Source organism: Eurytemora carolleeae, unplaced genomic scaffold (genome assembly GCF_000591075.1).
Source record: "Eurytemora carolleeae unplaced genomic scaffold, Eaff_2.0 scaffold772, whole genome shotgun sequence".
Lineage (NCBI taxonomy): Eukaryota > Metazoa > Arthropoda > Copepoda > Calanoida > Temoridae > Eurytemora > Eurytemora carolleeae.
The window spans coordinates 141249-166891 of NW_019396701.1; the positions used below are offsets into that span (position 1 = coordinate 141249).

Genomic DNA, 25643 nt, shown 5'->3' on the forward strand with positions numbered 1-25643 from the left:
AGGCAATCAAATCACCCTAAAAGCCTAATAAATATTAAAAAAGTATCATATGAAAGTATTATATTATACAGGGTGTCCCAAAAAACATGGGAATTCAGTGACGAATTCGATATCGTCTTTTCAGATAATTCTTTGATTTAGTACAGTGATACCTACTGTGAAAGCTGAAATCTGTAAGAGTTTCGTCTGCTATGTTCACATTTTGTCTGTTTATGTTTTGACTGCATACAGTTGTACTTAGTAAAACAAGAAAATTACAGTATACAAACAGAGTAAACTTGTCCGTCTTCACTGTTCATAAATAAACTCTAGCAGACATAATGATATTATGGCTTTTAAAATTAGGTATTACAATGTTTATTCATAGCAAAGAAGATATACAATTCGTCACTGAATTCCCATGTTTTTTGGGACACCCTGTATATTAAAAAAGTAGATTATAATGTATAACTTAAAATTTGTTTTATATTAACAAATTTAATCGAAATTGATTCTTGTTTTACCCTTATTGTTTAACCCTATTTAGCCTGGGGGGATCAAATTTACCCCCCCTCTATTTTCTTATTGTGATACACATCTATAACATTTGATGCGTTTTTGGAAAGACCTTGGGCTCTACTTCAATAATCTGCAAAAAATGGCAAATTTGCAAAAATCCAAATATTTATTGCGAAATCTAGAAAGTAAGAGCTTCCCTAGCCTNAGCAGAAAAAATAGAAGAACATAATTGCAAAGTAAATTTACTTTCAAGGCTAACATTGTTTTAAACAGTTTAATTGTTGTGTAAAATGTTAGTTTATGATTCTAGGAATAAGTTTAAATATCTTTATTGTAATATTCAAACTACAGTTTAACCATTATAATCTTGATAATTGTACTGGATAGCTAGAATCAAAGGGAGAGAGCGCTGTTTCAGAATAAATTCTTTTATTTGTTTGACCTTTAAAAAAACCAAAGACAGTTCGATAGACTGAAAGGTGTTTTACTTTTTAAGATTAAGTTTTTTAAGTAAAAAAGGTAAAAACAAAAAGTTCCTTAAAAATGTGAAACCCAGCAGTTTTTTTAATATGAGATCCAGCGTTTGAAAGAAGAAAAAAGTTTTTGTAACAAATCTGATTTCAGCGGTTGTTTAAAATGTTTTCAATAATATTTACCGAAATTATTTAATTTTAGTGGTTGATTTTTATTATATTTATCATTATTACATTACAAAGGAATTGAGTTTTTAATCCACACTCAAATTTTCTAATTCATTTATCTTTTCTAACCTTTGATATGGATTATAAAATCAGAGTTTGTGGCAAAAACTCAATTCCTTTATAAATATAATTATTAAAAAACATAACCCACCCGTCCNATGGGGAGGGCCGGGTGAGGGGGGGGAGGGAGCAGTGGCTTATGGCAGAGAGAGTTGCTTATATTACATAAAACTGAGTTTATGGTTTACACAAACTAGTTTTAAATATTCCAATGATGAAATATGTGGAATTATATAAGAACCACCAATCCTGATCTAGTAATAATAACTTTCAGTTGAAACTATAGAATGCATATTATTTTCCTAGTTTACAATTAAATGCAGTTTTCATATTGTTTTGAGTAGTTTGGTGGCATAACGTTTATTAAAGTTTTACAATTGTTAACTGTAAACTAAAATAAACAATATTCTAAAGTGTACGATTAGAATGAGATTTCAAATAGCTGAACAGAATTTATTAAGTCTGTTTCTTCATTATTTACAGCTTTAAGCTTGTTTTTTAAATTACCAAATTACGCATAAAGAAAGTCTCGTTAAAAGAACTGAGGCCTAATTTAAAGAATTTGAGCCGCGGCTTAAATTTGAGACGTAGCTCAAATAAAGTTGTTTCCGATTAAAATTGTATTCAATTTTTCAAGATTTAAGCCGGCGCTCAATTGAAAACGTTTTTTCGCGGATTTGAGACGCGGCTCAAATTCATTAAATTCAGACTCTGTATGCGTAATTTCAAGTGACCATGCAAACATGACAATCCTGATTCACAACGGTACCATTGAAACCTTAATCTGATTAAAAATGTGGAAGATAACGTCGTTTTTCTGACTCAAAAAGTGTTTAATTCAGATAATTTCTCGTTGTTTCTTATAAGAAGAAATCACTTTTGCAGAGAAATTACAAATGGAAATAAAACGTTAAAAAAACATTGATATCTATTTCATAATTAATCTTTGATGATACCTTTGTAAATCTGAAACTCACTTGAAATTACGCTTACAGTCTCTTTAAAAAAATGATGACAAAATTTAATAAAATCGAAAAGATGCTTTGATTCCTTTTTACATTTTGTGTCTTTCATCTTGAGTGTGTTGATTGGCTTGTCAATATTTGATACATATCGTTTATCTTTTTATCCATCTATTTATCGATATTTGACGTCATCTTGCAGGGTGCCCCAACGTCGAAAAAAAAACATTTTAAGCTAGCAAATCATGGAATAATTATTGATGTCTTTAATAATTAAAACAGAAAATAAATTATTTATCAAACGTATCTCTCGATCTATCCATATAAATATTTATCTATTTAAAGGGACTGCCAAGGAAAATTGAATAATTGATAATGTTATAAATATTTATAAGTCCATATTACGTCACAAGAACTCTCGCCAATGAGAGTGCAGTATACTGGTCACGTGATACAGTATACTGCACTGCCAGTTATCTATTTAACTTGTAATCTATGGCTCTATCTAATCTATCTTTCTGTCTATACATCTATCTATCTATTCATATATCTGTCTATTTATTTATTCATCTATATATCTGTCTACCTATCTATTCATGTAGTATCTATTTGTCTGTCTTTCTATCTTTTCATCTATCTATTCATCTGTCTGTCTTGCTTTCTATCTATCTGTCTATCTATTTATGCATCTATCCATTAATCTCTCTATTCATCCTATCATTCATCTGTCTATTCACCTACTATACACCTATACATCTATACATTTATACATCTATACATCTATACACCTATACACCTGTATATATTGATATCTGTTTGCAGGCCCTGTTGATATCAAGACGTGAAATATTNTTAAAATTCAGTGATGGTGATGGACCAAACCTCTGTAGAGTAAAAAAGTAGATGTTAGTTCCACATTTATTGAAAATATATTTCGGTCTGGGTTGACCCTCGTCAGTTCTTGAGATTGTTTCTTCACAAAGATTAAAAACATTCATACATTTATACATTTAAAAAATTATTAAACACATCTTATGCATTTATACATTCATCCTATATATCTTATACATTTACACAATCATTTTTTACATGTTTTCTACACTAAAAAATTCATCATATACATATTATGCATTTACACATTCATCATAGAAATATAATACCTTATACTTAAAACATATAAATCTTCAAATTTGCACCAATTGTCAATGTTTAGCACTTAAAGAAAACTGCAAAAAATCGTAAGAAAAATATTCTATCAGATCAGTGAATGAATGATAAATTTTTTAGAGCAAATTTCTCAGAAAGCGAAAAAGAAAAAATGATTCTGAAATTATTGAGAAAAAACTAAAACCGTTAAAAAAAAATCTAAATAGCAATAAAAACAAGAACCATCCGAAAACAGTTAAACAGAGTTAATAGATTTAAAGTGCAGCATAAAGAGAATATCTACAAAATTCAAATTAAATATTTGGAGAACACGGGACACCCTGTTTCAATTTTCAGGTAAAAATGTTTTCTTCAGCCGCCAGCTAGGTACTGCTACCGATGATTAAGTTCATAATTCAAAAAATTTTCTCCGAGACAAACGTTTTGTTTTTCATTAGTTCTTTTCTTCAATGAATATTCAGAAAAAATTTTGATATGTGTCTTTTCTCTTTACAGATTTAACGAAATGAATCGAGATTTTGCCACAAACTCAAATTTTCAAACCCTTTTATTTTTGCCACCTGGTAGTATAAGCCTTCGATATTTCTAACTTTGACCTTACAGAATTTATAATTTGAAATATCAAAGGTTTATAACGTTTGGTTGCAAAGATATAGGGAATAGAAAATCTAAGTTTGTGGCAAAGGCCCAGGTTCTTTAAGTGAAATCAAAATTTGTAAAAAAAAATGTATCCAATTCCAATACAAATATCGTAGCAAATCTTAAAATAGTGAAAACAAACTATTAAACTTCAAATATTCTGTTCTGCGTTTCTATTTTCTTTGGCGGTCTCTTAGGATTTTTGTAAAACATTTTTTACATTCTTAATTACTTATTCATGTCATATTCTATCATGATCCCCCCCGCATTGTTTGTGTTCCAGCTCTTCAAAGCTTCCCACTTCCCCTCCCCTTCGCCCTCCCATCCCCTTCGCCCTCCCATCCCCTTCCCCCTCCCCTAACCCTCCTGGTTTAATTTACCAATCGTGAATTTGCAACGGTTAATTTTAATCGGTAGAAAAATAGAATCGTGAAAATGATTGAATTAGTATCAGGCCTGTATAGATTCTAAACTCCAGGGGTGAAAAAAATTGATCTTGATTCCTAGAAGAACGGATTGAAAAGAGAGAGGTTAGGAGAATACAACTCATATCTATTTTCCATTCGTAGTATACAATTTAAACCATTAGCCAGGGATGGTTGGAGACGGGGATTTAAGATTTTTAACAATTTTCAGGTTTTCATGAATGGGAGTTTACCGGTAAAAGTGTTGACATAATAGATCACTCCGATTCAGACAAAAGAAACTAAGTTTTTTTTTTACAAACTCTAATTTTATAATCTCTACATCTTTGCGATCCAATGTCGTATTTATGTAGCGAAAATCTTAGAAACATGATATTCTGTAAAAATGCAGTACATTGTACATATTTATGATTTAATTTAGTAAACTTAGACATAATGACATTATTCATTGAAACTTCGTTTTAATTGAATACTTAAAATGATTAGCTCAAATCATGCGACATATTTAAATTACACTGTAAAATATGTGCGGAAAGAGCTTTTTTGCAAAATAATTAATACGACTTTTTTATTATATCATAAATCCTTAAGTTTTGATTTATAAACCCAAGAAAAAATGTAAATGTATTCCGGTTAACTCAAGGAGATGGAAATAGGATGGTTAAAGAAGTAGAATAGAAAAAGTAGAATAGAAAAAGTAGAATAGAAAAAGTAGAATAGAAAAAGTAGAATAGAAAAAGTAAAATAGAAAAAGTAAAATAGAAAAAGTAGATTAGAAAAAGTAGAATAGAAAAAGTAGAATTAAAAATGTAGAATAGAAAAAGTAAAAGAAGAAAAGTAAAATATATATAAAATTCAAATCAAAAACATAAAAAAACTTCTGAATTGAAATGTCTAATGTGTTGTGTGTTTAATGTCAACTTTCTAATGTCTAACATGAATAATGTCTAACATCTAACATCTATTGTCTAATGTCTAGAATGTCTAACATCCAATTTCTGATGTTAAGAATGTTTATTGTCTAATGATTAGAATGTCTAATGCTTAATGTCTAATGTCTAATGCCTAATGTCTAAAGGCTACTGTCTACCGTCTAACATCTACCGTCTACCGTCTAACGTCTAACGTCTAACGTCTAACGTCTAACGTCTAACGTCTAACATCTAACGTCTAACGTCTAACGTCTAACGTCTAACGTCTAACGTCTAACGTCTAACGCCTAACGTCTAACTTCTAACGTCTAACGTCTAATGTCTCTTGTCTAATGTCTCATGTCTAATGTTTGTTCCAAAGTCTACACACAATATAAAAATGCATAATGTGGGTTCAGCTTATCCAGATGTCCTGGTGTACTTTACAGGGTGAACCATAACAACCAATTTACCCCTTTCCGCAAGTTTTAAATCTTAAATGCAAGTTTTAGTTTTATCAGAAATAAATTTCTTATTTTTTCTTTTAGCAAGTGCATTTTGTATGCCCCCCCCCCCCCCACCTGTGTAGAATGGGATACGTCGTAAAATTGCAGATAATTTTGCGCTTATGAAAGGCGCGTCCATGAAAGTTGGAGAAGGTAAAGGTATAAATGGTTCACGAGTTCACTTTAATTATTCTTAAACCCATTCCCAGCTCACATTGCAGATCATACAAAAGGAACCAAGGATTTTATTTTAGGATAGATGCTATTTTAAATATTTCCTTTCTAATGATTATAGATAGGATAAATAGTGTTTCAAACATTTCTATTCAAAGATTTTATTTTCAGATAAATGGCATACAAAATATTTATTATCGAATTAATGTTATCAAATATGCCTTTTAATAGAATTAATTTAAAAGGACAGACGGTTTTTATTCTATCTTAGGATGTTTGCGCAGTAAACTTCATTATCATATGGAGGATTGTTAAACAATATAATTCCATAAACCTTTACCAAAGAATTTTGTAAAACGTTACCAATCCTTTGATCAGAATTCTTGGCAATAGAGTATCAGACACAAGAACAACATGACGATCTAAATATATTGCACCTGTGCACCCTATGTTCTATGACATTAACGAAGGGGGTGGGGGGTGGAAGGGGGTCTTTTTTCTAAAAAAGAAATATGGTTACATTACATTAAATTGAATACAATTTATGGTTATAATAAGGTTGTTGTACTATTATAATGAAAATCCACTTTGGAGTAAAAAGTTTTACTTTTTACTATTATGCTCAAGTTAAACTTTGCACTATTTTGATAAGGTTACACTTTGTACTATTTTGATAAGGCAACACTTTGTAATATATAGATAAGGCAACACTTTGTAATATATTTTGATAAGGCAACACTTTGTACTATTTTTACAAGGCAACACTTTGTACTGTTTTGATTAGGCAACACTTTGTACTATTTTGATAAGGCAACACTTTGTACTATTTTGATAAGGCAACACTTTGTACTATTTTGATAAGGCAACACTTTGTACTATTTTGATAAGACAACACTTTGCACTATTTTGATAATGCAACACTTTGTACTATTTTGATAAGGCAACACTTTGTACTATTTTGATAAGACAACACTGTGTACTATTTTGATAAGACAACACTTTGTAATATTTTGATAAGGCTACACTTTGTACTATTAAAATAAGTTTACGTTTTGTACTTTTATAATTATGCTACACTTTGTACTATTATAATAATGATTTATTTTGTACTATAATAATAAGGGTTCACTTTGTTCTAGAAATAACTGTACATATTTATAAAATATAAAGTTAAGAGTAAAAATTTGGTTTGTAAAAATGAAAGGGTGTAAAATTGCAATAATCTGATGAGGGGAACTGGGAGTGTTAGAATAACGATTTATAAATTATTTATTATTTAAAAGTAAATTTTTTATCTTCTTTATATACTTCAAATGTCAGGAATTAGAAAAGTTTAATACTTAAAATTTAGAAAAAAACTAAAAATTGCTGCTTTACTTGTATCTTTAATTTTTTAGAGCCTTGTATATTATAAAACCCCAAAATCAATTTTAATATTTAAAATCTTTTTCGTAAATAAATAAATGTTCTCTCCTGTTATCTTTGTTCAACCTTGCTTAAAAGTGTTAAACTTGAGAAGTGTTGAATAAGTTTAAACCCCTACCCTGAGAAGTTTAAACCTCTACCCTTAGAATTGTTGAAACAGTTTAAACCCATACCCTGAGAAGCTTAAACCTCTACCCTGAGAAGTGTTGAATAAGTTTAAACCCCTACCCTGAGAAGTTTTAACCTCTACCCTGAGAAGTGTTGAAACAGTTTAAACCCATACCCTGAGAAGTTTAAACCTCTACCCTGAGAAGTGTTAAAACAGTTTAAACCTCTGCCCTGAGAAGTGTTAAAACAGTTTAAACCTCTAGAAGTGTTAAAACAGTTTAAACCTCTGCCCTGAGAAGTGTTAAAACAGTTTAAACCTCTACCCTTAGAAGTGTTGAAACAGTTTAAAACCTTATCTCCGCACTAAACGCGCAGAGTGCAGATTACGTGCTCATTTTTCATCAATTTTGAACAATTTGTCAGAAATTGTTCGGCTTTGCGCCAGGAAAAAACTGTTTAAGAGTTTTGTTCTTGTTCTAAGCTCCATCAGTTTTTCATGTCATCTTGCACGCGAATCAATTGGTCGGAATCAATAGTATATTTCGTCTTCATCCTTTCATCTTTTCGTTCACCCGTCATCCTTTCATCCTTTCGTTCTTTCATCCACCCTTTATCCTTTCAAAATTTCACCCTCTCATCCTTTCATCCGTTCATATTTTCATCCTTTCACCCTCTCATCCTTCCTTTCATACTTTCATCCTTTGCCTAAACTTACTGGGTTATCATTTAGGTCAAATATTTGAAACAGGCATTGTTTAATCCAAATATATTTATTCCTTAATCCTTTTTACCTAAACCTAATCTCTCATCATTTAATATTAATCTCCAAGAATGATTATAACTTCTCTGTATCCTTAAATGTTTCTCTCTCTGTCTGAGTCTCTCTGTTCTGCTCCGAAATCCTATATATAAATATATATATGAACTCCAACACATCAGTTTATATTTGTTCCCCGTAATAAGAGCATATCTATAAATATCTTAAAAATAATCTTGTCATGAACCTGGTATAAGAGAGGGACGTTTTTCCTTGCCAGCACTTAAAATATGTGTAAAGGAATTGAGTATTTGTCATGCTAATCCTGATCTTCCAACCCCTATATCTTTGCAACCCAATGTCTTAGACATTTATTTCAAAATATAAATTCTGATAGATAAAGAAATTGAAATAGCAAAGGTTTACATCATCAAATTTAGCTTGGAACCCAGCTTTGTCTGAAAACTTAAATATTCTTACAAAATAAACTCAACCAATTTGGAATTTTTAAACCAAGCCATTCCCGTATAATCGGACATTTGAACATTTAAACAGACAAACAGAGATTAATATTTTATATAGATAGGACAATTAGAGTCTGAGATTAGTAATCAATTCCTTTTTACAACAGATTAACCGATTTCTCATAGCTTGCGTCTCTGAGCGAGCTGTTGACTAATAACAAATAATCTCCCGGGATTAAGTCAAGAAGTGGACATTTTTTAATTGACCTTTAAGATTGCAGCTCTGTTCTGGCTCAGTTTTGGTATAATTTTTAATAAAACTTTTTCGACACTGGACAAGTACAGGGTGAGTCAAAAAAAGTGTGATTTGCGGCGCCTGGTGCAAACTTGTACCTTTTTTTGTGCAACTCTCCTGTATGGTGTTTTTTCAATATTTTTTGAAAATTTTAATTTTTTTTTGGTACTTCAATGGCCCCAAAAAAAATCCGCGAACCTTTTTTTCTCTCAAAATCAAAAGTTCAGTAAAACAAAAATGTGTAAATAAATTGTTTCTATTGAAATCTAAAATTTTAAAAAGATTGAATCACAGAATCTAAAATTTGCAAAATTGTAATAAGAAAATTCGTATTTTTCAGTTCTGGTATAATTTTTACGGTGGTTCAATCTTTATAAAACTTTAGATTTCGATAGAAATAATTTATATACACATTTTTGCTTTTCTGAACTTTTGATTTTGAGAGACAAAAAGGTTCGGGGATTTTCAAAAAATATTGAAAAAACACCATACAGGAGAGTTGCACAAAAAAGGTACCATTTTGCACCAGGCGTCTCAAATCACACTTTTTTTTGACTCACCCTGTAGTTATTCAAAAAGTAACAAAAAAATTTGAAAAATTCAATTTCCTGACTATCTAAACATAAACAACGATCGAAGGTATCAAGCGTTAGACGAAAGTAAAGTAGACACTTCCTTTAAAATCTATATCAAATCGTGAAATCTTCTAAACACACTTGACTCACTTGAAAATTATTCTTAACTTTTTCCGCAGTATACTTCAACGCTAAGTTTTGAATTTAATGAAAGTAAATCTAGTATTTGGTTATTAAATATTAAAGATGAAAGAGGATTAATATTGAAAATAGGTGATTTCTCTCTAATTCTGTTATACTCTCTTTGTTAAAGCTTTTGGATAGTATAATTTTTAGAAACCATTAAACTATTTGATGTAATATGGATGGTTTCTCTGATTGCAAATGATGTATTTTTGAAAGATTTTGATTCAATTATATAAAACCAGGCTCTCTATTTCTACGCCAGGATTCTAGAGTATTTTTAAAGTTGAACTTTTCAAACCTCCATTGTTTATTTAAATTTCAGAGAAAATTGCAATGGTTTGCTAATCTTGACGATTAGGAGTAAACCACTCCGCACATTTTGGTAATTTCCATCCTTCCAAGATAAGGTTTGAGAATCAAGGAATAGGAAACTAGGATGGATAAGTTAGAGAATTCAAGGACAACCTGGAGACAAGAGCAACATAGTTCCAACTAAAATGTAAGAAACTGCTGTATAGGATCCAAGTAAACAAGCGCTCATGTCAACTGATACTGATGACAAGCAGCTCAGTAATTCAAACTCAAGGTCTGCTAATATGAGACCCGTGTGCTCTGTGTCACCATATTTACGTGATAAACCTGAAGTTCCATCTACCTCTTCTATCCCAGCTAGTCCACGATTTACATCTGAAGCTTCTACTATCCTAGCTGGTCCTCGATCTACCCCAGTTCCTATTATCCCAACTGGTTCTCGATCTCCCTCGACTCCTTCCATCCCAACTAGTTCTGAACCAAACTCGTCTGAACCTAGAGCAGAATCTGTCAGTGTCCAGTCTTCAGCTGCCCCATCAGGAACGCAAAAAAGTGTCTGTCCTTTTTTAAAAATAATGAGAAAAAAACTGAATACTTTTTCTAATCGTTATATATTTGCGACCTGCTGTAGTAGACCAATAGATTATTTTAAACAATGAATTCTGACAGATCAAAGTTTGAAATATCAAAGGTTTACACCATCAAGTTGGGTAGATATCGGTATAAAAATGTTGAAGATTAAGGCAAGAAAATCAAACAACGGCTTATTTTTAATTCTCAAGTTCACAAATTAAAGTTTAAAATCATAATATTTTTAACTTTTAACTGTTATAAACAGGAAAAAAAGTGAGCGCAATCTATATCGTTAAAAACTATAATTCAAACTTATACCATTTACCCCCCTGGAAAATGCGGGACTCGCTCCCTTTACATTTTTAGTAGTAAACAACAGAAATAAAGGATATACTCTGAAGCTAGCGAGGCGCATCATAATCTTGACATTTATCCTGATATTTAAGTTTACCATTGATAGATAGATTTTAGCATCCACACAGTAGGACGTTAACATCTCCACACAGTTAATTCTGTAATCCAACATGCAGATTTCATCTTTAGCTGATCATATAATTAAAACTTATTTATAAACTTTTTAAGCATGAAAAATAAATGCTGCAAACCATGAATGTGTAGAATTCAATGTCAGGTCTTCAACTAAATAAAATAGCTCTCCTTGGAATTTGGCATAAACCTTACAATTGCGTGGAAAGGTGTAGTAACTTGGTTGTCCTCTTGGGCGCGAATGCCGTGTCAGAATTTCTCATTTTGGCCGGAGCAGCAGTCGTCTTTGCATTTGAGCCAGCAGTACCGTACAGGCTGGCTCCAGAACCAACTTAACTCAGTGTCCTCAGATCCAAGGAATATTTGAATATGTAAATCACCACCAGATGAAAACAGATTGAAAATAAACCAAAAATTTACTTTAAATGATGGTACTGAGCCTGCCAGAATCTTAAAAAAGATTGTAAATTCCTGTATATGTCCCTGGTGAGAACATTGTAGTAAATAACCCACTGTATGCAGTGCAATTAAAATGAATATTAACTTAACAATTATCTTAACTTGCTTAAAAATTTGAGAAATTTTGCCAAATGGTCAGAACTTGTGTGGAATATTGTTAAGTTTGAATGTTTGATCTCGAGTGTGGGTACTTTAAAATCTGAGGATCATAATTAATCTTTTAATTAAAGTTATCCCTTCAGGGTAAACGAACACTACGCTTCATCCTGAGATTTAAAATACAAGCGTTCTCACTTTTGGAAAAAAATGTCGACATTTATTTGTTTAAAAATCCACCAATTTAAACAGAAAAATCCGTGAAAGTTTTGTTAATTGCAGTGTACGATGACAAACTACCACTTGAAAAAGTATATTAGATAGCTAAAATTGTTAATATTGAAGTAGAATAGGGGCGTCCTAAAAACTAGAAACCCGAGTTCTAGTGTTGTTTGTTTTTAATTGTTAAGTCTGCCACGAACAAATAAATAGGAATCTGAAATATGCATCATAATCTTGAAAGGGAGTGTTTACTAAAAATGAAAGGGGTTATACAGCTTACGGCGAAAAATAATCGCTTTTGATGGCTACTAATCATACTTCTATCTGTTGCGTCTATAAGGAGAAAATTGTTAAAAACGATTTATACGGAAGAGCGTTGCGTCAATACAAATTCAGAAATTCGTATATTGCAACTTTCTAAACGTGTATGGACGCTACATTCTTCAGTAGGTCGTTTTTAACAATTTACTCCTTATAGACGCAACAGATAAAAGTAAGATTAGTAGCCATCAAAAGAAATTATCTTTTGCCGTAAGCATACACCCTTTCATTTTTCGCGAACATTTCCTGAATTTATTAAATTAATCTCAGGTTTCTTACATTTGGTTTGCAAAAGTTTGTAAAAGTTTCTATTTGCATTGTTATACTTGTTGTATTGTACTAAAAAGCTCGTGTTACCGTCTGAGCGAATCATTGAACAAGCCTTTTCCCTTAGACTTTACCCAAACTTTTCCCGTAGACTTTACCCAAACTTTTCCCGTAGACTTTACCCAAACTTTTCCCGTAGACTTTACCCAAACTTTTCATTGAACTCGGGAAAACTTTTTCATTTCCCGAGGTAGACTGTCTGTAGATGACTTTTTTCATTTTCATAGACCGAAAATGAAAATAACTTTTTCACTTTATTAGACTACAGATAACTTTTCTTTTTCCTAGACTTTTGATAACAATTTCTTTTTTCATACACAATAAAATAAATGTCTTCCTTTTCATAAATAGATTTTTGGTGTTTATAGAACAAAACTCCTTGATTAATATCAACTTTCTGAATGAAATGTCCATAAGTCCGGCACAAAAAATAAAAACGTGAATTGATCAGCCGGATATATATTCTTTTTTAACAAACCATGATTCTAATTTCCTGTAAAAACCCCGATGTCGGTGATGTTTAAAATTCCTAATTTTTGCCATAAATATTTTAGTTGGTGAGGGTAGCGGAGCCTACTCTACGCAGCACAACTATCCCCGGGAATATCCTGACTCCAGTTCTACGCGGCCAGTCCAATACTCTACGCGGAGTGTGGTAGAGTCTACGCGACCTGTAAGAAATAAAGCAGTAGGCCTGGAGAAGAGCAAGGAAAGGGACAGGAATATGTTAACACTGCATCAGGGGCAGGTATACAATTCATGCTTCCTTCAGTTAATTAAAGGGACTGTTAACAAAGTTTTAACGGACCAATCAATGAGTGAGTGGCATTCACAACAGCACCATATGTGGGGTAAGATAACGGAAAAATTATTAACTGTGATTTGGAATAGGTCAAAATAAAGTATATTTTCTTGAAGAAACTTTAAAAAGAAAATCTAAATCTATTTCAATAAATTTTCAGATTAAAACTGAATATCTTAAATGGAGTTTCTCAAATGTTTAATTACCCGATGTGAAATGTTTATGGCACTCTTCTAATGATTGGTAAATTAGATCTAATTAGGATTTTAATGTCTCTTTAAACAATAATCAAATTTAGCAGAGTATCCGAGATTAAATATTTAAAATAAGAAATACTTTGAACAGAATCCCAGCTACTATTAACTGTAGGATGGGTGTACTATATATATATTTTGATCGTAACTGTGAAGCCCCCCCACCCTTCACAGTTAATTCTACTGGGATGGGTGTTCTATATATTTTGATCGTTATTTATCAAATTTTTCAAATTTAATTTATTCTTGTTATTTTTTCTGAATCACATTTAAAGGATAATTGCTCAGTAAATTATAGAGTATTGAAAATCAATCCAGTTATTCCATCCTTTCATTATTGTGAATCCAGTTTTCGAAAAGGTAAATTTGTTCAGACAAATTAATAATCTCCAGCACTCATGCCCTCTATCTCTGCACCCTTCTCCTCCCTTCTCCTCTCTTCCTACACATTTTCCAATGTTGGCGTAAGGTGTTGGTGTTAGCTAATGTTGGCGTAAGGTGTTGGTGTTAGCTAATGCTGGCGGTCAAGTGTTGGCGTTAGCTAATTTTGGCGTAAATTAAGTGAAAATGTTGGCGTAACCCTGTAAGCTAATATACTATCTTCTTCTCTTTCTCCTCTTCTTTTTTCTTATTTCCTATACTCTTCTCCTACTTCAGCTCCCTTTGGTTCCCAAAATTTGTATTTTTCTGACTGCTAGTCGAGCACGTAGCACTTAGAGAATAAGGTTCACGTCTAAACTACCCTGTAATGGTTCTTAGATAGATATATATATATATATATATATTTATATATAGTTAGATAGATAAAAAAAAGTATAGGCTAGGATGGATAAGTAAATAGGATAGGATTGATAAGTGAATAGGATAGGAGTGGTGAGTAAATAGGATGGATATTGGGGACTGCAGGATATCTATAGATAAGATGGATATGCAGGATAGGTAGGATAGGTTTGGTAAGTAGATAAGTAGGATATCTAAGATAAGTAGGATATGCAGGATAGGTAGGATAGTTTTGGTGAGTAGATAGATAAGTATGATATCTAAGATTAGGAGGATAGGTTTAATAGTTTGTATGGTAGAACAGGAAAAATAGGATAGATAGGACAATGTGAAGAAGTGGTAAGTGGTAAAGATAAGTACGACTCAAGGCATGATTAGGTAAGATAATTAAGTAGGATAAATGATAAATATAAATAAAATCAAATTCGGTAAAAATTTTATGTTAGGAATCAAAATATTCTCATTTTTTATCAAAAGCTTTTCGTCCGTTTACTAATGTAATTTTTGATATTTTTGTCCAACAATAATAAAATAGCAGTTTACAGAATAGAAATAAGATGTTGTTTTGCAATAAATAATCATTCTCAATAAAAGCATTGTTAAGTTTAGATATTTGTTTGTTAAAATTGTGAAAAACGAAATGTCATATTTTCTCTTTCAAAACATTTAATTTGAAAATGAACCCAATACGATATATTTTACAAATACAGCCCTAACCCGATACAATATATGATACAAATACAGCCCTAACCCGATACAATATATGATACAAATACAGCCCAATACGCTACATGATGCAAATACAACCCTAACCCAATACGATACAATTGATTAAGATTCTTAATCCTAGTTTGATACATGAGTAACCTGCCAAAAACCAATATGATACATAGTAACCATAGACCCTCCTAAACACCCAAACATCCATAAATCCAATATAGTACAATAAACCAACCCATTAATTCAATATAGTACAAGAAACAAATCCATAAATATGATATAGTACAAGAAACAAATCCATAAATCCAATTTAGTACAAGAAACAAATCCATAAATCCAATTTTGTACAAGAAACAAATCCATAAATCCAATATAGTACAAGAAACTCAACTTTAAATCATCCAATGATAATTTAAAATTCTCATCTATGAATCCATCATTTTACAAGATGCCCTCCATAAATCCAATATTTTACAAGATGCCCTACATAAATTCAATATTTTACAAGATGCCTATCCATTAACCCCTGCTGATCCTTAAATATGTATTTTTTCCTTTTTTAGCGTTGACATTTTGAGAGAAGATACCAGTGTTAGTAAGGCTTAATAATGGTAATAAATATTGAAGAATATAGCACACGTAGACTTTAGTTCACTTGTCATAGAAAACAAAGCACATGCACTAATTCTACACAAGGACCAAGGATTAAAACAGGAATCCCTCCATATTTGTTTACATGAAAAGTGTACTGCAGTTTCCGGTAGGAATGTAAGCAAACTTTGTGCTTCTCAAACTGAGTTCATATTTCTCCCAGAAACTGCAGCAAACTTAATGACAAAGAAATGAAATGGGGAAGTGGTTCATGTTCTAGGACACACGACAAATATAAAAGAAATGAAACGGGTGGATGTGGTTCAGGTTCTAGGCCACACGACAAATATAAAAGAAATGAAACGGGTGAATGTGGTTCAGGTTCTAGGACACACGACAAATATAAAAAAAAATGAAATGTGGATGTGGTTCATGTTCTAGGCCACACGACAAATATAAAAGAAATGAAATGGAGGGATGTGGTTCAGATTCTAGGACACACGACAAATATAAAAGAAATGAAACGGGTGTATGTGGTTCATGTTCTAGGACTCACGACAAATATAAAAGAAATGAAACGGGTGGATGTGGTTCATGTTCTAGGACTCACGACAAATATAAAAGATATGAAATGTGGATGTGGTTCAGGTTCTAGGACACACGACCAATATAAAAGAATTGAATGGGGGGATGTGGTTCATGTTAGCTAGGACACACGACAAACATAAAAGAAATGAAATGTGGATGTGGTTCATGTTCTAGGACACACGACAAATATAAAAGAATTGAATGGGGGGGATGTGGTTCATGTTAGCTAGGACACACGACAAACAAAAGAAATGAAATTTGAATGTGGTTCATGTTCTAGGACACACGACAAATATAAAAGAAATGAAATGGGGGGATGTGGTCCATGTTCTAGGACTCACGACAAATATATAAGAAATGTATGGGGGGATGTGGTTCATGTTAGCTAGGACACACGACAAACATAAAAGAAATGAAATGGGGGGATGTGGTTCACGTTTTAGGACTCATGACAAATATAAAAGAAATGAATGGGGGGATGTGGTTCAGGTTCTAGGACACACGACAAACATAAAAGAAATGAAATGTGGATGTGGTTCAGGTTCTAGGGCACGACAAATATAAAAGAAATGAAATGTGGATGTGGTTCAGGTTCTAGGACACACGACAAATATAAATGAAGTAAAAACTGTTGAGCAAACAACGCTATTCTACAGGGAATCTTGATTATTAGTCCTACTTTTAAGGTTTAAACGGCATTTTAGAGCAAAATGTTTCATCGACGACCCCTCCCCCTGTTCAGGGAATTACACCTACTAAGGACAATTAAACGACGTTTTTATACCTAATATATACATTAAACCTCTTTAAGTGATTGCAGTTTACGTGTAATCTAGCTCAGCCGTTATATTGTCTTGTTACTAGGTCAGGACATTTTTAAATAGTTGTTATTTGCAAGAAAAGTTGATTAACGTATATATTCATAGCATATGATCTACTATAAAGTCTCCAGAAAGTCTATTTGTATGATCTACGTAATATTAAAAAAGTACAAACTGCGTGAACTTGTTTTATAATGAATTCTTGTCGGTTCCTTTAAACTCCAGCACCGAAGCTTCTAGTGTCAATATTCAAATGATAATGCGATAATGACGTTATCAATCTTCACCGTAAACAACTAATAAATGCACACACATTTGCACCAGTAATAGTGATTTATCTTTTATTCTCAGAAAGCTTTTAATTGGGATTTATATGATTCAGTCTTGAGCGGGGTTAAAGGGATTACTCGCGTGTTGTCAAATTATACATTATTTTAAAGGGACTGTTATCGTAATTTTAAGTGTTCCTCCATACAAGGATAGCAAAGCCCAATTTACAACGGTACCCTTAAAACTTTATTCTGATAAAAAATGTAAAAGATATACCGTCGTTTTCTGACTAAAAAAAGTTTTTTTTCTTCATTTCTTGCCGAGAACCCGCAAATTAAAATAAACAGTTTAAAGTTACAAAAACATTGATATCTAATTCATACTTGATCAGACAACCATGTTTTTTTAGAATGGGATTGGGACAATAGGATTGGGACAATGGGATTGGGACAATGGGATTTATATCAGCTATTTCCTACTAGTTTCAACAGTAGAAATCATTGTGAATTCCTTTTTAACTCTTTACAAATTTAATTTAATGCTTCTTTTCGATTTAAACAGTTCGGTCCTTATCCCAGCAAGCTGTAGCGTTTCATTCCAATTTGACCGATTAAACATATTTTTTTCACTTTTTCTCATTTACTTTTTGTCTGTTTATGCGTTTTAATGAATAAGTAAAAAGAGGCCAACTCCGTTAGTTTACAGATTGATGAACCAGAAACAAAAACACAATTAAATACAAATTGAAGAATCTGAACGCAGGGTTGCTTGCATTGCACATCTTCAATCTGAAGCTGAACCAGCTCATACCTAGATCAACTACTTCTTTGTATTCATAAATTCTAAACATATTTCACATAAATAAAAACTTTTTCAATTTTCACCTGCACGGCACACGCCTAGCTTTCATTTTATGCCTCACAACTCTTACAAGGACTGTAGATTTAATTTTAAATGGTACTTACAGGGTCTGTAAAGGAAAATTTAAAAGGGGTATAGGATAAAACCTGAGAATCTCAGGTGTTGAACGAGACATATAAGACTTTTATCTCATGTTCCTGTCTCGATAGATATAAAATTATACGAAAATTCATATGTATGCAATTTGTATAAAAGTGATAGGTTTAAACAAATCATATTCAGCAAATACGCAACCAATCTAAAAACGATTATATCCCACAGGAGCCTGAGAATCTCAGGTTTGCTCCTATTTTATTTTTTTAATTTTTATTTTCAATAGATATAATTGATAATATTATTACATATAGTCCATATAGCCTGTATTACGTCACCAGAACTTCAGCCAATGAAAGTGCACTATACTGGTCACGTGATTTCCGTCTGTATCACGTCAGATAGATGTCTTTTAACGCCTGAGATTCTCAAGTTTCATCCTATACCCCCTTTCATTTTTCCTTTACAGTCCCTTTAACTTATAAAGAGGCATATATGTTTGATTAACAAATATACCCTTAAAAAATTTGTCTGATCGAGTATGACACAATTAACCTTGTTTTTCCACATGAAAGTTGATTAATTTCAGACGTGGGTTCTCTACAATAGTCAGATAAATTGTCAGAATCTAATATTTTCCAAATAATAACGTCTATATCTTTTTCCTTGTTTACTCAGAGTCAGTCATAGGTATAGAGGGTACTGTTGTGAATCGGACATGCTTCTCTTTAATCTTAATGTCACAGGTGAAATAACGTCGACTTTCCCATTGAAAGACCCTTAAATAGTCTCAATAGACACTTGTTTCCTGGGACTAGATCAAATATTCTAGAATTAAAAATGTTATTTTCAGTTTGGTAGTTCGGCCAGTTCCGGGAGCTTTGGAGATGTTCTCTCCTCCTCATACGATCTCACCCTCTCCGAGTATGGAGCAGAGGATACTCCGCTGTCGGAGACCAGCATGGCGGCTCTTGGTGAAGCAGCTTCTCAATGTTTAAACCATTACAATCCGTCCCATTCTCCAGGGATGTCACATGAAGATTCATCCCCCGGAAATGCTCATTATGACCAGGAAATTATTTTACACACACAAATGATTATCAAAATAAAATTTACATTTTTAACTTGAATCAATTTTACAGTGGTTCAAGCTCAGTTTTGGGTTGAGCTAGTCTTTTAGTTTTTTTTTTATGTAAAGCCTTTTTCTTTACTTATTACAATGAACGACGTTTTAAATACATTTTCACTGACGAGTATTTATAAAGTGATGTTAAATAAATTTTTTGGGTACCTAGGAACAATCTCCTTACAATGAACTATCCTCACATGAGTTCCAAGCTAAATTTATCACCCGACCACTAATCTACGGAGGGATGTCACCCAGCAGTGCACCTGTAAACCTCTCACCCGGACACTCTCCTGGTCACCCTGAAACCCTGCCTAGTTTCCTCGACACATATACACCCGCTGTTATGTCGACGCTAGACGGGGCTCGACAGTTTGTTACAGATGAGTTTAGTCGACTAAGACATAAACATCAGTATGATGTTTCAAACTGTTCTAGTCTTAATATAAGGTTAGTTCAACAAACATTTGGTTTTCATTTATAAAACCTTTCTACCTATCTACATCCTTTCTACCTATCTACATCCTTTCTACCCATCTACTTCCTTTCTACCCATCTACATCCTTTCTACCCATCTACATCCTTTCTACCCATCAACATCCTTTCTACCTATCTACATACTTTCAACCCATCTACATCCTTTCTACCCATCTACATCATTTCTACCAATCTACATCATTTCCACCCATCTACATCATTTCTACCCATCTACATCCTTTTTACCCATCTACATCCTTTCAACCCATCTACATCCTTTTCTACCCATCTACATCCTTTCTACCTATCTACATCATTTCTACCCATCTACATCCTTTCTACCCATCTACATCCTTTCTACCCATCTACATCCTTTCTACCCATCTACATCCTTTCTACCCACTGCTCTTTCTAAATTCTGCTTGCATTCTTTTCCATCTACATTCTTTCCATCTTCTACTTTTTCTACATACACCCTTCTCCATCTTCCTTCTTTCCATCTTCTACTTTTTATATCTACAATACTTCCCATCTACTGCGCTTTCTACCTACACCCTTTTCCTACCTACATTCTTAAATAAAAAAAATCAAATAATTTTTTATGAAACTAAAAAACAAAACTTTAAAAGATATTACACTCGGGAAAACATTTAGATATTTTGTCTGTCCCAAAACCTCCTAATTATACCTTTCACCCTTACTTTTCCTCGAATATCTATCCAAGCCAATGCAATGATCATAAATTTTCATTAATACTCAAAGAACTAATAAATGAAATAACAATTAATGTTTTTATTTAGTTTAAAAACAGAGTTTTCTGAGCACTCACATTTACATGCAGAACCTCCTTCATACGATACATACCAGGTTACAATATAGTATACTAGGCTGTCATTCATCTTCAATTTAAAATCTGAATATTTATTTTTCTATAAATTATATATAAAAAAAAAAAATGTTTTCGGTTATAAAATTTATTTTATGAAAATCTAATTTTGTTTGAAGCAATTATTGAAATTCATCCATAAACTCCCTGGGGTCTTGTGAGGTTACCACAAAAAAAAAAATTTGGCCCGATCGGTTACAAACGATTACACAAATAAAGATAAGAGTTCACAGTGATCACCAAAAACAATTGGTATATGTCACTAACGTCTAGGGCACATTTTCAAAAATATGCTTTACTGTAATCTGTTTCTNAAAGAAGTATTAGATATGTTTTTTGAAATATTGTCGGTTCAATTATCAAAAAGAAATACCATTATTATTTTATGTTCCAAATAATAATCATTAAGACAAAGTATGAACGGTTGACAGATGCAGATGCAGATGCATTCTTTTGTTACAAAAATTAACTTTACAAAACATAATCCTAAAAGGACTGTCGTTTTTAATTTTATATAATCTTCCATTTAAAATAAAACGGAGCATTTCAGATTCACAACCATATGTTTGAACGTTTATCTGATAAATAATATGAAAGATATTTTTAAGGTGTTTAATTTACACCAATGTTCAGAAATCACAATTGAAAATTATTAATGTTAAAGCAAGGATGTTTATTATTCACTCTTGGTCATACAAACTAGTAAAAGTACCCTTGTAAATCGGACAGAAACTCTATAAATGGAGAGTCGTAGAAAAAACAAATTTTCAAGAAATTTTAACTAACTAAATTAATTATTCCTAGGCTCAGAAACACCTGGAAACAGTTGAAAACTTTTGCTTGAAAAAAGAGCCTGATCTGTACAGTTCGTCTAACCACACCTACTACCCCTCCCACCACCACCACCTCTCCCCCTTCCAGTTCACAGAGTTCCCTGAGGTGGGCGTACCCCACTTATCATGCCACGCCTACGAGACTGAACCTGAATCTAGAATAAAAAGATCCCTGCAGTCAAATCAACAAAATATGTAAGTTTTTTTTTACAATTCCTACTAGATTTTCAAACCAACTGAGTTCTTGTAACAAACTCGTATTGTTCAATTTGTATATCTTCGCAACCCAATTTCGTAGACCTTTGATATTTCTAGCAATGAATTATGTTAAATTCAAAAAGTCTAAGGTTGAAATAACAAAGGTCACCATCAATTTCCAAGGTTATAGGGTTTAGAAAGTTTAAACTCAATTCATTTGTAAACTTTGGTCTTTTCTTGATTTAGGGGTAATATACTCTAAGTTAGGGTTTAAATTAAAAATGGCCTCTTCTTTTATTTTAAAATAGAAAAGCATGATCAGTTTTCTGCTGGAATCCTAATTTACTTTTCCGCAAGGAATAATTTGAATGATTTGTTAATCGGTTAAGCTACAAAAACAATGATAAAAATTAATGCATTCTCAGCGAAGAAAATTTGGGCAAAAAGTTTATATAATCAAAATTTTAAATGAATTATTTGATTCAAAATTCACACACAAGAGAAAATCAGTTAAACAATTAAAAAATTCAAAATTCTCAGTGAAGAAAATTTGGACTAAAATTTTAAATTATTAAACTTTACGCAACTTTAAAATGAAATATTTGATTCAAAATTCATCACACAAGAAAATGTCAGTTAACATTTAATTTAACAGGAGAATTACAGAAGTTTACTAAATTTTCTTCAAACTATTTGAAACGGTAGAGTTCCTGTTAAAAACTCTAATCGTCGTTTTAACTCAATATTTAAGTAGCTGGAAAATTAGACCGGAATTATAAAATATCGTTTAATTGAGAAAAATGTGAGATTGGTCGAGGAGTTGAAAATGGAAAAATCCACCGGAAAATATTTCAATGGTGGGCGGCGGACACTTTCAAGATAGATAATAGATGTACTTTACATTGATATGTACACTTTACATTAAACAGTGTACAGCATGTACAGTACAATATTTCTGGTAAACTGTATTATATTTAAGCAATATCTTAGGAATCTACAAACAAGGCCAAGTCCAGGTGTTTGAATACTTAGGTGTTTGTTTTATATACAAAACTGGGAGGGGGGAGGGGGGATTTATGAGAATTTAGTGTAATGCGCGCAGAGGGTGAATACAGGGGGGGAGGGGCTTTCTAGAGAATATTTGATATTTTTGGAAGTGTTCCAGGTTTATTTAGAGCTCCTGGGATTCTAAAATCCTTCAAGGGGATCCAAATAACTTACTTTAGGAAAATCTAAAACAATTCATTACTTTTATGTTTTTACAAAGAGTGGCATTTTTTCTACTACAATTTAAAAGGGTGTCCTAACTTTCTAAAAGAGTGTAAAACTTTTTAAAAGAGTGTATTACTTCCTAAAAAAGTGTATTTCTGAAAAAAAGAGTGTCTAGAACTTCCTAACAGAGTGTACAAAAAAAGTGTTTATGACTACCTAAAAAAAGTTCCCGAAAACTTCTGAAATGGTAACACAAAAATTATGTTTTTATAGGGAGAGTAAACTGCATATACCTTCTCATCATTGGTCCGGGCATATATCTAAAGGAGTACAAAGAGACAAGGTAAAAATACTACTACTACTACTACTACTACTACTACTACTACTACTACTACTACTACTACTACTACTACTACTACTACTACTACTACTACTACTACTACTAATATTATTATTACTTTAATAATAATGGTTATTATATAACTTTAAAAAGTGACATAAATAATAAAAATGATAAGTATTTGATATTTCATAAAGTGTAATTCTAGGGTGGAGGTTGTCTGCTGTGCGCAGTGTGTGGAGATAATGCCGCGTGTCAACATTATGGAGTGCGCACGTGTGAAGGCTGTAAAGGATTCTTTAAGAGAACTGTTCAGAAGAACGCCAAGTATGTCTGTCTGGCGGATAAGAACTGTCCCGTGGACAAACGGCGGAGAAACCGCTGCCAGTTCTGCAGGTTCCAGAAATGTCTAACTGTAGGAATGGTGAAGGAAGTTGTGAGAACGGATAGTTTAAAGGGACGTAGAGGTCGTCTTCCATCTAAACCAAAGAGTCCAATGGAAAGTCCGATATCGAACCAGGTTTCTCTTGTTTCCTCCCTGGTCCGAGCACACCTGGATACAAGTCCAGACCTGGGAAACCTGGACTTCTCCCAGTACCTGGAGATCAAGGAGGAGGAGGAGCTGGACAACAAGGCGGGGCTTGTCGAGACGGAGACTGCACGGTAGGATATCAATATATTAAGAATACAAGAATCAGGACAATTGGGTCAATTCTTGAATCTCACTTGATTGCGATGATTATTCCGGTATTCTAGCGTTTTTTCCTCTTTTAGTAGGCCTGGTACTTTAAATGATTATAATATATAAAATATCTAAAATCATTATTTTGTGATTTATTGTGGAATTATTTTTAAAGTTGTTATTCTCATTTGTAATTGTTGCTCTATAAAAAAATAGATTAAAATTAATTCTGACAGTCAATTTATATGAGGCTGTCGAGATGTTCTTCAAAGACCTATCAAAAAGAGGTCAAAAATCAACAGATTTTATTCAATTTTTCATCCCCCTGATATATTTTTTCATTGAAATCCAGATTCTCGCCCGATCTCCGGTTTCACCGTTTTTATTGTTTATTATGATTTTTTTCAGGATCTCACAGTTTTATGGACTTCTTACCTCATCAATAGATGTTATTCGAGTTTTCTGCGAGCGGATTCCTGGGTTTGTAGACCTCTGTCGGCAGGATCGGGAACTATTGTTTCAATCCGCCTCACTAGAACTATTCACACTAAGACTAGCATACAGGTTTGGAGTTTTTTTTCTTTATTTCAGTAGATTTCTTATTGATAAGGTTTATCAAATCCTAAAAAATAAATAGTTTTGACAGTTTGAACCGTATTCTAGAAAGCTGTGATTTTTTATCCCAATTTTACCTCTAAACCGTAATTTTTTTTATAAGATTGTCGGCATGGGGTTTAAATGAAAGAGTAAAAATAAGACACCTTCTTAAGTTTAAAGATTGTTGAATTATAGATCAACCCGTGATTGAATTCAAATTCAAGGTGGTGTTTTTTTTATCTATTTATAAACATTCTAAAAAATCATAGAATCATAGAAATCATGAATGTTGCCAGAATTTTTATAAAACTACAAATTATAACATTTTCGTCTGGAGAGAGTTATTTGGCAGATATTTTGTTAGAGGGGTGTCCAAGAAATTTATGCATATTTAAATTTGCGGAATTTTTCAATACACCAGTGAATTAGAAAATATTCTTTTTACAAAATTTAACAAAAAAAGCTATGAAGAAATATTAAGTTCTAATAGTTCATAACAAAAAAATAAATCATAAATTATACTGGAGTTTCAGAACGAGACAAGTTTATTTTTCTGCATCAATGAAAGATTTCAACGAATCTGATCTGATTGTCAGTATTTTTTATTTTTTTTTATTTGTCCTTATGAATATCTGATCGTAAAATAATCTTCCAGGGGTAATTGATAAACTTATACATTGTTATAATACTATTTCTTCTAGTTTTATTTAACGTCTAAGTAAATCTATTTTGTTGCAAAACAGATATTTATATAACTTCTTTCTTCTACTTAATAACTCTTCAGCAAGAGGAGCTCTGAAAATATTTTACGTCTAAGTGGGAGAAGAGTAAATTTATTTTGTTGATAAACAGATATTCATATA

At 32.2% G+C, this 25643-nt stretch overlaps 1 protein-coding gene across 3 annotated transcripts; it reads left to right on the forward strand.

The window, feature by feature from the left end:
- Positions 1 to 3543: 3543 nt before the first annotated feature.
- Positions 3544 to 24827, forward strand: LOC111707555 (estrogen receptor). 3 transcript variants are annotated; one of them, XM_023480670.1, is made up of 10 exons: positions 3544 to 3724; positions 13204 to 13397; positions 15769 to 15816; positions 19283 to 19501; positions 19725 to 20005; positions 20833 to 20899; positions 21723 to 21946; positions 23435 to 23504; positions 23710 to 24164; positions 24592 to 24827. In XM_023480670.1, the coding sequence occupies exons 3-10, from the start codon at positions 15814 to 15816 to the stop codon at positions 24818 to 24820; spliced, it is 1548 nt and encodes a 515-aa protein (XP_023336438.1). In that variant the 5' UTR covers positions 3544 to 3724; positions 13204 to 13397; positions 15769 to 15813; the 3' UTR covers positions 24821 to 24827. The 3 variants fall into 3 exon arrangements, with proteins under 3 accessions (XP_023336438.1, XP_023336436.1, XP_023336437.1); XM_023480668.1 differs by lacking the exon at positions 15769 to 15816; XM_023480669.1 differs by lacking the exons at positions 3544 to 3724; positions 15769 to 15816 and adding an exon at positions 4362 to 4557.
- The last annotated feature ends 816 nt before the right edge of the window (positions 24828 to 25643 follow it).